The 15,904-nt window shown below is 33.5% G+C and overlaps 2 protein-coding genes across 2 annotated transcripts; one reads left to right on the plus strand and one right to left on the minus strand.

Moving 5' to 3' along the window:
* Window positions 1-241: 241 nt before the first annotated feature.
* Window positions 242-2,828, plus strand: LOC109858876 (putative E3 ubiquitin-protein ligase UBR7). The gene is made up of 7 exons (XM_020436556.1): window positions 242-745; window positions 887-1,075; window positions 1,160-1,306; window positions 1,377-1,488; window positions 1,580-1,749; window positions 1,883-2,042; window positions 2,166-2,828. The coding sequence occupies exons 1-7, from the start codon at window positions 605-607 to the stop codon at window positions 2,315-2,317; spliced, it is 1,071 nt and encodes a 356-aa protein (XP_020292145.1). The 5' UTR covers window positions 242-604; the 3' UTR covers window positions 2,318-2,828.
* An 8,286-nt stretch (window positions 2,829-11,114) lies between these two features.
* On the minus strand, window positions 11,115-14,259 carry LOC109858878. The gene is made up of 4 exons (XM_020436558.1): window positions 14,202-14,259; window positions 13,335-13,503; window positions 12,915-13,174; window positions 11,115-12,525 (listed from the first exon to the last, which is right to left on the minus strand). The coding sequence occupies exons 2-4, from the start codon at window positions 13,500-13,502 to the stop codon at window positions 12,426-12,428; spliced, it is 528 nt and encodes a 175-aa protein (XP_020292147.1). The 5' UTR covers window position 13,503; window positions 14,202-14,259; the 3' UTR covers window positions 11,115-12,425.
* Between the last annotated feature and the right edge of the window lie 1,645 nt (window positions 14,260-15,904).

Here is a 15,904-nt window from a genome sequence, read left to right on the forward strand (position 1 = left end):
GAGTTCCACTTTTGTGGAAATACGGCTAAAACCAGCGGCTGAAACCGTCGTAAAAAATTACTGTAGGATGGCCGCTCTCAGGTTTCTCTCTGGTATTACATATATGCTTAAACTAGCCAACTTCGCGCATGCGCGTTATTGCTGGCTTCACAAAATCGGGAGAGTTGCGCTACTGTATATACTGTGGCCTTACTACCTTCATTGTAAACGGCCCTTAACAGTTGGTGGCTTTGGATTTGAATTTCTGCAGTTTGTCTTGTTTTTCACTGCAGTGTAGTGTTTTTTGGAATGTCATAATTTGAAAGAACTGTTGTAAAAAAACACGTAAATTTTTAAGGGATAATTAAAACAAAAGATAGAATTTATAATAAAGTTGAGAAAAGCTTTTAGTAAAGCCAATATGTTAAACATACATCAAATTTGTATGTGTGGCACCGGTCCTTTGACGCGTAGTTTGTTCTAACCTTTTGTTAGCAATTTATATCACCAGAAAGGGTCACGCACATATACACATACGCATTTTCACACCTATTTCAACCTTTAAAATTTTAGTATAAACTTATTGCTAGTCTGTCATTGATCGCTCCAAGACAAAATAAAGGAAATGTCTGATAAAGTGACCGAATCTGTGGAGGATGACAATTCTGTTACAATGCTCGATGTACTCCAAGTAGAAAATCAGCTCGAAGAAGACGCATATGCCGTTTTAGGTGCTTCTGATGACCAAAATTGTACTTACAGCAAGGTTGTAATCGTTTTCAAAGTTTTTGGGTTATATCAAAATTGAAAATTGTATTTTTATAGAGCATCTCACAAAAGTATCTATTATTATTTCATTAATTAAGATTAGTTTGGTTCATCTCGTTTAAATATTTATTATTCATAGGGATATATAAGACAAGCCTTATATGCATGCAAAACATGTTGCCCCAATAAAGTTCGAGCTGCTGTTTGCTTAGCATGTAGTTTTCATTGTCATGAAGGACATGAACTTGTAGAACTGTATACAAAACGACATTTTAGATGTGACTGTGGAAATGCTAAGTATGATGGCAAACAATGCAATTTGGAAAAGGTAATAGTTTTTTCTGTACATGATATATTTTATGATATGTTGTATGCATAGAGTATTTTCTTTAACTCATTGTTCTTGTTTTAGCTAAAATCTGCTACTAACACTGAAAATAAATATAATCAAAATTTTGATGGTGTTTATTGTATTTGTGGAAAACCATATCCTGATCCTGAAGGTGATGAAGATGACATGTTACAATGTGTAATATGTGAAGATTGGTATCATGTAAAGGTAAATGAAAATGTATACAAACAACATAACATATACTAACAAACAAAAGTTAATTAACAGTTTCTTCTAGCATCTAGAGCTTGATGACGGTGTACCTGCAGATAATACATATGATGAAATGATTTGTGCAGGCTGTATGAGAGAACATAGCTTTCTGTGGAAATATGCATCAAAATATGCAGGTCAGATGCTTTATATTTTTAACAAATATGTTATACTTTATTCATGCTCTACTTATATTAACTTATTAATATGTAATTTTGATGTTACTAGTGTTAAAACTATCAGATACAAAAGCAGATGCATCTGAAAAAGAAGTAGAAGTCAATGAATTGCCAAAAGGATGTCAAATGCCAAAAGTTACCTGTGTCAATACTAAAGGAACCTGTTTCTGGATAGAAGGTTGGAGGACTGCTTTGTGTACTTGTGAAGAATGTAAATCGGTAAGATATTTGATTATTGTTAATTTTTTTTCACATTTAACTTATAAAAAAACTGAAAGAATCTAAATTAAGCAATAATCTTTTTATATTTCATCTTTTATTATACTATAGTTCATATTTTATTATACTACAGTTGTATAATGCAAAAGAAATTGCATTTTTACTTGATCCAAAAGACAGCGTACAAGCGTATGAAGAAGCAGGCAAAAAGAATAAGCAGGAATCGCAATATGAAAAAGGCATGAAAGCTCTTGCAAGTATGGGACATGTACAAAAGTTAACAGCTATTGAAGGTAAATTTATGAAGCTAATTATTGTAATTATTTACTTTAATTTAGAAATATCTTTTGCAGAAAACTTACGTATATATATGTAATGCGTACTATAGTTGAACTGTTTCAATTTATTAATTGCAGAATACAACAATATGAAAGAACGGCTCATGCAGTACTTACAAAAATTTGCAGAGAACAAAAAAGTTGTACGTGAAGAAGATATTAAGGAATTTTTTTCAGAAATGGAATCGAAGAAACGTCCCAAAGTAACAGTGCCAACGTATTGTCGTTAAAGCTTTATGTTTTGCTATTACATTAATTTCAACATAGTGTCAACTATTGTATTAATTATATATATAAAACTAAGTATTTTATTATGTTTCTATATGCGACAAAATAAGTATGCAGTCTCGAGCCTTGAGACTTTTTTTTTATCCATTTTACTGCAGCAAGTACATTTATACTTTCTGAGATGATCGCCGAAATTTAAGACTGGCAAATTTAGAAAAGTTTTTTTTAGCGAGGCAGTAATGGCAATATATGAGTGAGTAAGACAAAGCGATTGTCGTACAAAAAAGAGTCGGTTATAAAGCTGACTTTTATGTCTGGCCTTTTTTTGTAGTAGTAGAAATAAGAAAGGTGTTGTTGAAGTAGGGCACACTGAGGAAAATATTGTATCTGTTAATATAAAAGTTTCCATACATAATAAAACCAACAGAAGAGGTCTTTAAGAAAGATATAAAAAACAAACATTTTATGTGAAAAGAAAGAGAAACAACTATACTACAGGAAGAATAAAAATAAATTAAATTCTTTGCAATTTGTATATTTATTGCAATTATATACACATATAATATATACACACACATATATATATATATGTGTGTGTGTGTATATATATATATATATAATTAACCGAATTAAATGTAATGATTTATAATTTTAAGTATAAATAAACAAAAAATATCTATAAAGAAGTATATGCATACAAAACTTAAAAAATTTAAATAAATTAACGCTTTATTTTTAGACAAATCCTATGTATTCATATATTTGCAGTCCCAAAGCAAAAGTGACCACATCAGCTGAATGTAAATGTGTTGGAAAAGGAAGTATTATGTTTTTATTCATTGTGTGAATAAATGATATTAAATAAGTAAATAATAACTAAGTGAGAGAGAGAAGAGAGATATAGAGTTTCATAGTAGTGATATTTATTAATTGCCATTAAGAGATAATCCTTGGTTACAAAATATACGGATCAGCGCAATTTTTAAGCAAGTCAGAATGTTCCCGGATAAATATACATGTGATAGCTGTTATACACGTAGAATGTCTCCGACATGTTCACAATGGCGGAACATATTGTTGAGGTTTAGTTACGTGCGGCCATATGTAATATATTATCCGATATCTTCGCAATTGTTTTAACACGTGTGACAGTGTGTCTTTTTTCTGCACTTCTCACGTTATATAGTTATTAAACCTTTGGCAGTGATATCTCAAATACATTATGAGTATACAATGCGTCTTTCACAATGTCACTATTCTCATTTAAATAGCATTTTTATACGATATGAAGAAACTATATATGACAGAAGGAATAAAATAATGTGTATATGCTTTTTCTTATCACTCCAAGACGGCCTCAACAATGATGGCCGCGTCATCGCGAACGATTCGTGATCCAACATTCCTTTTATCCTATTTACGCTACATTTTTAAATTTATCGATAAAACTTTCACGACATTTTTTATAAGTTTTCTCTATGATGTATCATAATATTTAAGTGATGCATACGCTTTCTATTAGATTCTCTTTTTTTGTATAATGCAAAGTAAAATAAAACCAAGCATAAAGAGAGAATCGCGGTTGCAGCATTTCGATTGTTTTTAATTTTTAGAAATATAATCAAATATACATTATTTTGTTTTTGATAATATAGATATATTATTTCCAAACTTTCTTATGCGTGTAAGACGCCGCTATTTTATACCAAAACAGTTTTGTCCTTTTAAACAATCATTGAAATTTATATTAGAAATTTAGTCTGTTATTCTTTTTTCTCAAAATCTGGTAAGTAATATAATGATGAAATTTACTAAGTAATATAATGATAGACCTAGATAATTACATTTTACGTTCTATAACTTATCACTGTACCTAAGTTCTGGAACAATTCCATGTAACAGGGTGAGTATATGTATATATCTTTATGTTTTTAAGACGGATGATACATAGCTACGCGCGACGAAGTATTTATAAAATCTACAAAACTTTATATTAAATTTACAAAAATGCTGCAATCATAGCTGATAAGTTTTGGGTTTTTTCTTTGCGCAAATTATCGTACGATATGCATCTTAGGATTATGTTCGCGACACATTCTGCTTTTACATTAATTTTAGATATCGCATAAGTTGACAAGTATATCTCATCTTGAGAGATCGGTGTGTTATTACCGATCTTGCGCGCATTTTTCTCTTTTTATTTTCGCGTTACAAACTTTCGTATTATTTTTATATATACACAAGACTAGACATATTACTATCCATATATTTGTAAGAAGATGATGACTTCAAATACATACGAAGAACACTTTTGCCGGCTGAGTTCCGCGGCCGGATCACAAATACACCGGAGCTATTTCTGATGTAAGTGATAATGTAATTTTATAAGTAGTAAGAGTAATAATAGATAGTATTAATATACATGGAATATCATTTATAAAAATGCTTATATGGCTAAATCTGTGCGTTGAGTTTCTTAAAATTATCTTCGATCTCACCCTTGTGCAACAAGGAATTGTCACATAGACAGTGTCCGTATGTATAATAATTTCACAATAGAGCCTGCGAAATAATTTTGCCTCATCTGTAATAATTCTCTTATCGCTAAATGATCGTACACAAGTGTGTTTTAATATTATATATGTATTTTGGTATTATTTTCATTATTTCGCCCTTCATGATCATTCCCTTGTCGCACACATTTTGTAAAGTCATTGCGTTATAAATTTAAATCTTACGATATCGCAGCAAATTATATAATATTCTAATAAAACTATACGCCGATCTTTTTACTGTTTATACAATTACAACGTAAAGTTTTCTCATGTAGGAAAAAAATAGTAGTTAAAATATAACAAATTTAGAAAATTTACTTTTTCTCAGTTCCTTTTTTGTGTTTGTTTTTACTTATGCTTTTTTATATGTAATTAGAAGTTTTGCGTTTAAATTGAATTTATGTGTATTACGTCTAATTATCTACTCCTTTCAAAATTAAGGCAAACATTTAATAGGAATCTTACGACAAGTACAAGCCTCTCAGCATGAAAAATGTGGACAGTTCTTATACATTTTAATCTCTATCTCTTCTTCTTCTTCTTTCTTCTCGCGCATCCAATAACAATAAAAATATATCTCTCTACTTATAGCCGACTCATGACGCTAGATATGTTTCCTTTTCGCGAAGCCTCCTGTTTGCTCATCGCTAAAAATATAATAAAGTTCTCTCACACGAGACAGTTCTACTTTGCTGTGACTTAAATTACAAAACTTTAACTAACATATTCTATTGTTATTTTTTTATGGAGACGCAATAGATTTTATCGAATGCAAATTACATTATTTTTGTATTTTATGAATCAATGAATCTGGTATGCGAGTATATGTGCATGCTTGCGTGCGTGCGTACGTGTGTGTGTGTGCGTGTGTGTGCGTGCGCGCGCTTATTTTCCGACAATAGAAGAAGATATTTTATGACTAGCTTTTCCTTTTTAGCCTAGAAATAAACTTAAACAACAGATATATTTCATAGCGTATAAATAAGTAGATGAATGTAACACGAAATCACTTATTAACTAGCTTTCTATGTAACGTTTTGATTTTTATGTTCTATAGATTAGGCGTTTTTTCGCATCGCGTAAGTAAACCTAGTCGCTTTGAATTGCTTCTCTTAAACTTTATTCGTACTGGCAAAATAAGAATTATCTCAGTTTAAAACTTGAGATGACTGAATCATAAAACTAGATAATAAATTTAAAAAACTCGATTTAAAAAAAATTATTGATACATCACAATAGATAAATATCAAATTTCGAATATTTTTGGTTTTCTTTTGTTTTGTTTTTAAACAAGAACGTTGATTCAATATCTGACATTTATTCTGTACTATATGTATACATATATGCGCGCGCGCGCGCACACGCGCACACACACATACAGGGTAACGAAAAAGTACCGGAACACTAGAATAACTCAAAAAATATAAGTTTTATTAAAAAATGTTTCAGACAAAAGTTATAGGTCTTAAAAAGCTCTGTTTACTGATGTTATCAGTTTGACCTTGGGTAACATTAAAAAGGTCAGGTCACATCAATTTTTTTAATGAAACATCCTATTTTTTCTTTCAGAATCTAATAGCTGGTGTGAAGTGCTTTTCAAAACACTATAATGAAGTTATTTTTCGCCAAGTACTTTTTGAGTTATGAGGATTGAATATTAGAGTATTGCCGGTATTAGAGTATTAACATTATCTATTAACGTTATCATTTATTTCGAATGTTGCTTTATCTAAAAAACACTATGTTGAATAGAAAGTTAGGTTTTTTGTCAATTCTCTACATCATGAACTCACAAACTTCGTTTCGATCAAAATTATCTTTGTAGAAAAGGTACCGGCGGTACTCTAATATTTACTCTTTATAACTCAAAAAGTACTTGATGAAAATAATCTTCATTATAATGTTTTGGAAAGCCTTTGAATTAAGCTATAAGAATTTGCAATAAAAAATAGGGAGTTCTATTTAAAAAAACGATGTGTGATCTTGACCTGACCTTAGCGGCGCCATTTAAGTTTACGGTATTACAATCAGTAAATAGATCCTTTTAAACCCTACAACTTTTGTCTGAAACACTTTTCTGTACTTTCTGAGATACTCAGGTGTTCCGGTACTTTTTCGTCACTTTCTATATATATATATAGAGTAAAAGTACCTATTATGAGATAGTCGCCTAATAGGAAATAGCGAGTTATTTCATGTAAACAGCTACAAATTTATAATTGCGTATTTTTAACACATCATTTACACAAAAATATCAAACTTTTTGTTAGTGTTGCTCACCACTGAAAGTGACGTGGTGTCTGCAAAGGAGTTATTGCGTGCGCTCAGAGAAGAGAAATAATCATTATAACTTTACAAATCTAATCCTTTTATGTTATAGGCTTCAGTGTCATTTCAATTCACTCAAATATACACATGCACTGTAAGTGATTTATCATGTAGTTTTGTCAATTTATTNCATACTTTGTCGCGGTATAAACTTAAATTTTCTGCAATTTTATATTTCTTAATATGAGACACGCAGCCGCTCTTAATATGAGGTACTTTATATTAGGAACTGTCAAGTTCTTTATTTTGTCAAGTTATTTGTTTGATGTATTGGTAAGTTTTTAGTAATTATACTTTCAGACGGAAACAAAGAAAAGGCAATCGTGATCAATCTCACGGTTAATTAGAAGCTGTTAAGGCAGTAAGAAGCAAAAAAATGAGATATTCAAAAGCATCTAAACACTTCAATGTCTTAAAGTATACTCTTAAAGTATACTATGTAAATATGTCTTAAAGTATACTATTGAGCGATATGTTAAAAATGGCGATAATTCTGTTGTTGCTAAGATTTCTATAGAAAAGAAATCCTTTGTGTCTTATACTAGAAACCCTCTTTTGAATCAACAAAACGGCATTTTTGATTAAAAAAATTTACATAAAACAAAGTATAGCTATTATCGATTGCTAACTTTTGGCGATAAAACTTGAATATATTTTCCATAAGTTTGACATAAAACTAAGAGTTAAGATTACATATTTAATAAATTACAAGCCTTTACAAAAAGGTATCTCATGATAGGCACTTTTATCTTATACATCAATATGATTTTTGTGTACAAGCTGATTCTATATAGGAAAATGGAAATCAGCACATTTGTATGTTTCCTTAGTAACGACTTTGTTTGAGCGAAAAGTTTGAAGGTCTTCTCACAGTTTATTTAACAAGTATAATCAGATTTAAAAGTTTCGAAAGTGAGAGTATTTAATCGTGTTAGCCCGAATGTTGAAATTTCGTGTTAAAAATATCAAAATTCAAGTCGGATACATACACCTTCTTTGCTGATTCCCACTTTTTATGCACGCCACTCTATTACAAGCAGATTTTATTGATTTCGGTATGTTTCATCGTATGTGGGGTTCGTCATGAGAGACTCTTATTCGCGACATATTTTCTCTCTTGATTTTAACGATCTTGACATTATGCATATGGACATATCAATAAAACCTATGCATATCATATATTACGTATCACTGTAAGACATTCATATCATTATCACAATAAGAAGAGAATGCGCGTTCTTTTAAATTTCAGAGCGCAAAGAAATTCGCAAAATTTCCAAGAGGAATTCTTCTCTCAATCTCTTTTTTAATAATTTTTTCACTTTTTTATATCTTTTTTTTATAATTCTATAGTCATAAGAACAAATTTTGCTATACATAGATATATATGTGTTGCGCAACGCGAATTATATACAGGGTGTCCCAGAATTAGTGTAACATCTCTCATAGAAAGGTAGAAAGAGTAAAACTGATTGTGAGTCGAAAAGTCCTATACCATTTTGCGAGATTCGTGATAGTTACCGAGGTCTTAATTAACAAAGGTCCGCAAATAAGCATGCATCATCGGCGCGCTTCGCGCGTTTACGGTGTTACCTGTAGCAAACGTATGGGAGGAGCTAATATACTAGCATATACTATAACATATACGTAATAAATGGTAACCGCGGGAAGCGCGCCGAGTTGTTTTATGCGCGTGAAACAGCCCGATGCATGCTTATTCGCGGATCTTTTTTAATTAAGATCTCGATAACTATTGCGAATCTCGCAAAATAGTATAGGACTTTTCGACTCAGTTTTACGCTTTCTGCCTACAAGAAATGTTACACCAATTCTGGGACACCCTGTATATTAATAATAACTATACACGATGAATAACTCAAAATAAAAAGATTTTTTGGTAAATATTTATAAAAGGTCATCACTCCTCTCTGAATTCAATGAGCTTGACATATGTTGTCAAGAATATCTCCCTGATTAACAATCAAAAGGTTTTAGCTGTAGCTCTTTGTTTGTTAAACAGTTATAAACAAAAGAAGTTTTATAAATAAATTCTTATTTTCCGACATTATGTACATTTTGTTCGTGTTGTAAGCGTGTTGGCAGGGAGAGGACTATGCCCTCCGCAGGAGGAGGGGCTCCGCCCCTCGTCCTGCACCTCTCCTCGAGAAAAAATAGGGAACGACTCCCGATTAAGTGTCGCTAAAAACCATGTACATACTATCACCATGAAGCAACATGTAATCGAAAGTCGTTCATTATTTTTTCTTGAGAAGGGTACAGGGGAACGGGCGGTGCCCCTTCCTCTGCGGAGGGCATAGTCCTCTCCCTGCCTACACGCTTACAACACAAACAAAAAGAACAAAAAAATAGTCTTGTTATTTCGGTTCAACGTTATACATGATGTACATTGCAAAATATTGAAAGAATTTGGCGTGATATGCGAACAAATATTCCACGTTATAAAACATTACAAATTCTATATAGCTAAATACTTATTTAAATGTCGCTTTGCACACGAAGAACAAATAGATCAGTTTTTCACAATAATGTCAGAGATATATCCATTACATGATATTCGGCTACAAAACAATGAATAATACTTACAATGCATTATGATAACAATAAAAACACACACACATTGTACAACATTACACAGAATAAATAAGAAAAATGGAAATTTCCAACATTCATTTACGGTCTCATTTGTTTTATATATCTTTTAAATACCTTTTTACCAAACAACGAGCAACGGCTAAGACCTTTTGATTGTTACTCAGGAAGGTGTCCTTGACAACATATGTCAACTTCATTGAATTTGGAAAGGAGTGATCTTTTGGGAATATTTACCAATTTTTTTCTCAATAAGTTGAGATTTACTATATAAATTATTTGAGAAAACAACCGTTTGTTTTAACTTTATACTGATAACGCGTGCGCATATTGTTGTATGAAAATCTAGATATTTTGCAGAAAAGTTTTCTTAAAATTTTTCTCTCTCTCTCTCTCTCTCTACAATTGAAGATTAGTTTCTCTTCAAAACTCTTCTCGTCGATAAAATTTCAAGGAGATATGTTACGGAACACATTTCTTACTAGCGTAGAAAATATGTGATTTAAGTTTTGCTCACACACAAGAAACAAACATCATACATGTGGATATACCAAATATTTCTCACAGACATCACACGACATACGTACATTTTTTATATGCGGGTAATTTAGTGCTCGATAAAGATTATTTGGTAAATATTCAGAAAAACGGAGCACTCTCGGAGATCAATGACCTTAACATATGTTGTCAAGAACACCTTCCTGAACAACAATCTACAACTTTTAGCCGTCGCTCGTTGTTCGTTAAAAAATTATAAACAAAAGAAGTTGCGTCAATAAACTGTTATTTTCCGGCACCGTGTACATTTTGTTTGTGTTGTAAGCGTGTAGGCAGGGAGGGCTGCGCCCCTCCTCCCTACTTCCCCCTCACGAAAAAATGAAAAATTCAATTAAGTATTGTTTCATGTCAAGATTGTTTACTTGACATGAAGTGGAATATTACTTCGCATATCTCGCCAAATTCTTTCGATGTTTTGCGTGTGACAATTAGTATGAGGATCTACGAAATTTTCTTTGTGATTTACTGTATGGTGAGTGTAATATTGATTAAGTAAACAATTATGACATGAAGCGACACTTGATTGAATTCTTCATTTTTTCTCGAGGGGGGAGCAGGGGAGAGGCGCAGCCCCCCCTGCTACGCGCTTACAACACGAATAAAACGTACACGGTGTCGGAAAATAAGAGTTCATTTATGATATTTCTTTTGTTTATAATTTTTTAACACACAACGAGTGACGGCTAAAAGTTGCAGATTGTTGTTCAGGGAGGTGTCCCTGACAACATATGTCAAGGTCATTGACCTCCGAAGGTGCTCCGTTTTACTGAACATTTACCGAATATGTGAAAGTATCGAAGAGCAAATGTCATCGCTTTGTTTAAGAAAATTTTACAAAACAGAAGACACAATGACTTGCGTATGACTTAAGTTATGTCATAAGATATATATGTATTACAAAATCAATTCCTGTGTTTATCGGTAGAAGTAAAATTCTTATCTTTGTGATTGTGTGTGTGTATGTGTATGTGTTCCTGGACTCTTTCACCAAACTATAGAACTTTACATATTCTATCGGACTTAGTTCATACTTTAAACTTGCATTCTTCTCTTGCATTCTTCTCATGCATATTACTTGTATATTCGTCCGACAAAGTTATCATGAGAATTCATTCAAAACACAAATATAGATATTACATTTTTTTCGTCACTATAGATATAATGTCTGTTATAAACCGCACTCGTCGGTTTACTGGCTAGTTTTCCGCAATAGAGTATTACGGTTAAAAAATGTGTTATATCTTTAATCATATGAGTGTGTCGCTATACGCAACAAGCGTGCGAACAATCATCGTGGAGCTTCAGATCTGTGTCGTTTGTATAATATACGAACGTTGCTGTGGTAGCTGACATGGTTTAAACGCACATTTTGCCACCACGTATATTATAATCTGACTTTGAAATCACATCCGCAAAACCGACAAGCAAAGAGAGAAACAGCATGTGAACACGTCTCTTAACGTGAGGCGTTTTATTACATAACCATCTTTTAAGTAATTTATCTTGATTCTCTTATCATTATGTATTTTCTACTAAAAGTATCACTTAAAAGTACTGTTCGGTTTATTTTCCGACTGGAAGTCCGAGTAAAACCGAGCCGAAAAGTTCAAGAGAAGCGAAGTCCAGAAAAAGGAACATATAGTTAATGTCAAACTAATAAGAAGATGATGTGGGATTTGCAGCAAACAAATCTATGTTTTGTATGTTTTAGCTAATGTTTTTTGTTTTTGTTTTATGTCGCGAATTGTACATCTCACGCGATTAATAAGCTCAAAATGCTCGTTCTGCTAGTATAACATTTTTTCCTCTAGTTTTTTGCGGTGCACTTGTTAGAAAAATGCATGTGGTGGCATGTATGTTTGGTCCTGTGAAAATGACATGGTGTGAGTGCGCATTGATTTTTTTAAACCAAACTATGCTCGCGCATATCGTAACGATGCGTGTACAGAATGATGGAACTTGGTCCTGGTGATGTAGCGAACGGCGATGGCGGTGTAGTACTCGAGCATGGCGGAGACGATGACGTGGACGGCAACGTCTTCCTCGAGGCAGACGATACCTAGGTGTTTTGACCCTGTTTGTGGGGTTTGTTCTCCAGGTTGTTGGACGGTCGACCCACGAGGTCCTCGAGCTCGTCGGGCGTCAAGACCGTAAAGTCCCTGCGACGATATGATGAAAATTAATAACGAGAGAAATGCAGGAAACATAATACAAAACTGTTTTTTTTTTTTTTTTTTTTTTTAATTTACTCAAAATATAAAATTAAAGTTACTCAAAAATTCTTATTTGATAAAACCTGTGATGACGTGTAAATTTCATTAAAACAAATATACGTAAATATTGCGTGAAAATCTAGAGATTTAAGACGATATTTATAGTCAAATTTTAATATATTTAAAATCGCGTATTAAGTTTATCTTAAAATGCTCGATAGTTAATAAAACAGTCCGATAACATCTTAAGTTATAGGTTTAAGACAGTTTTAAATATGAGATTGAATATGAATACCGGCGTTTCTTCCTCCTTAGACAAATGACAAATCGTATACCTGTGCTGCGCCAACAGCATGTCAATACTAGTGACACTCCGCTGATGAGTGCCGTCCTTCTGCGCCGCGTTCTGCTTTCTGATGCAGACGGCTCTCAGAGGTGCGACAAACACCCCTATGACGAGAAGACCGCTACCGGCGGCGATCAGCGCGGCCGAGTTCTGAGCAGCTTCCGCGCCCGGCGCGAGTTGCACCAGACCGACAACCAGAACTACCGCTCCCAGCAAAAGCGAACCGACGACGACGTATAGCGAATTGACCTGAAGCAATTTGCGTTGCGAGAAAAAAAAATTGTGTGACGTTTCCTCTATCGTAAAATCGACAGTCTTGTATTATTATATGTCGCAATGCAAAATAACTGTAGTAAAACGAAGAACAAACCGTTGTGTCGCATTGTCTTGATTTAAAAAAAAACTTTACCTTTCCACAGAAATAATATTCCGGTTGTTCTTTGTCTATCATAGCCAGCACCGCTTCACTTTCCGCTAATGGACTACCTGGCTGGCTGTTCCCTATTCTCGAACTTTTCTCTTGGTAGTAAGTCTTGTGAAAGACTTTTACTGAAGGTACCGGTAACGCAGTAATCATTCTGACAAAGAAAAATGATGATTGTATTTATATTCAATTTTCAATTCGTCAACAATATGCGATAGAAATGTAATTGTAAAATTTCAGGAGTAAACGTTAAAGAGCTGTAAAAAACATTGACGACATATTAACACGACAGATATTTATAAATTACACGATTGTTAAGTTTACTTGAATAATATATTACAACGACATAACTCGGACTATATTTTTCGTGTTAGTATTAAATACTGCAAATTATTGCGTAGCAGTGTTTAATGCGGCTCGGTAGTCGAATGGATATTGATGAAGACGATTACTAGCAAATAGTGGTGGTGTCGGTGACCTAGATATGTTCTCGGGGGCGATGGCCTTTATACCTCGATTATCGAACAACCGAAGTCAGCAAGGGTGCAGGGATGTATATCACTGAAAAACTATCGGTCGCATGACACCGAACTAAACAGTAGACTCTTCCTCTTTCTCTCTCTCTCTCTCTCTCTCTCTCTCTCTTTGTTTCTTTCTCTTCTTTTTTTGCAATTCAAAATTTCTTAGATTTTATCGGTGTGTTCACAATAAATGTATGTGTACACGATCTCGCGTGACGGCATTTAACAAAAAACAAGAATGAGCAAGAAACAGACGCCGTATTACTAATCTCGGCTGAAGTAGAAAATAGGATTTTGATATACGATTAAAGAACGGGAATGTCGGAATTACCTGAAGTTAGCCCAAGTCGCGGCTAGGTAACACGAAGGGATCTCGATTTGCAATGCCGAATCACACCGTGAGGTATGTGCATAATAAACGGATATAACCTTTATCGCTTTAGAAAGGCGTAAAGTGGAACAGTGGCCTGATTCTTCGATGTCATGGTTGCAGCTCCACGTGCATCGAAGGGAGAGAGAGAGAGAGAGAGAGAGAGAGCAAGAGACAGAGAGAAAAAGAGAGTGAATATAGGCCGCTAGAATGTGTGTGTTACATAGGCACATGAATGTGCAACTAGTATTACGCTACTTGGAGTTTGGTAGAAAAAATTTGAAAAAACGGATGACAACGGTATATTTTTCGACTTTTTAATAATTTGCTTTTTTTAACCGCATATTTTGTTTTTGAATATACTTTTTATTATAAAAATACTATGTATATATTTTTTATCGTCCGGATTTGCGCGATTCTTTGGCAGAGTAACGGCTACACGAAGCGGTTTATCCCGGAAGATCCCAACTCGCGGGTTATTCTACCATTTAAGTTACGACCGCGACAGTGATATCCTTTCAAATGACATACATTTCACAAACATTTGTTTAAAGAACATATAAGCAAATCATCTTTTAGATGACCTATTGCGAGTGTCGTCTGGATTAAAAACTTACAAGAAAGAACAACATAATATACGTTTTTGCAACATGAGCTTCTGATTGAATAGTATAATTTTACGAGATAATTGCTCAAAAATGTTATAATTGAAAACAAGAAAAATGGAAAAATAGAGACGCGAAAACATAATACCGCATTGTCGAAAGTCAGAACTTTCCGAAAGCAGAAGGGGAACGCATCAATCCAACGACATTAAGACAACGACCTATACTTTTCGTGCATTGACTCGCCGCCACTGCTTCGGTGTGCGTTGGTTATACTGTTGATATTCTGTGATGTTTGGCTGTGCTCCAAAAAAAATAGCTATAACAGGTTCCGATAATCGAGGTTAGTGCACGCCATATGGCCGTACGATTTTATTAGTTTTAGACACGTTCCGACGATATAAGAAAAGCGAGTAACAGCCGAACGAAAAATATTAGATGTATAATCCAACATTTCGAGTTTGCTGACCGAAATCGTGATGCGACATGATGGGAAACTCGAATGTGTTTTGTAAATCTTATATCGAAGTAAAACAATATGTGTTATAAGTTCGAGCTGCATGTGCACAATCCATGTTTCTTTATTAATTTTACAACACGATCAAAACACAAAACTTTCTCGGGTCCAAAATCTAACTACCTTGATTTTTCTTTGTTTGATAAAAATTTCAGATGTTCTACATGAACGCGCGCGGATGATGCTACGTTGTGCTAAAATCTCAGAAAATCGATAAATGGGTCACCATTGAACATTTAACAGTCAAAGGACATTTTACGCTTCGCCGATAAGCATTCAACCTCCCGAATCAGATGTTCTATATCGGAAATATTCTATATGTCTTTCTATCCTCTAATAAATTAAAAAAACAAATATTGTCGAGATTAAAATTAAAACGCGCGTGCCTCGAGATTTTAAGAGAATTACTACAACTAAAGCACAAAATTAAGACACTATTCACGAAAATGTTGATTACGTCGTAATTGTGTTTATATTGAAAAGTCAACGAAAATATACAATCGCGCGTGCTCTTTAATATGTGTGTGTGTGTTGTGTGTGCA

This window comes from Pseudomyrmex gracilis, unplaced genomic scaffold, assembly GCF_002006095.1.
Source record: "Pseudomyrmex gracilis isolate BER0280 unplaced genomic scaffold, ASM200609v1 scaffold_229, whole genome shotgun sequence".
NCBI classification, from domain to species: domain Eukaryota; kingdom Metazoa; phylum Arthropoda; class Insecta; order Hymenoptera; family Formicidae; genus Pseudomyrmex; species Pseudomyrmex gracilis.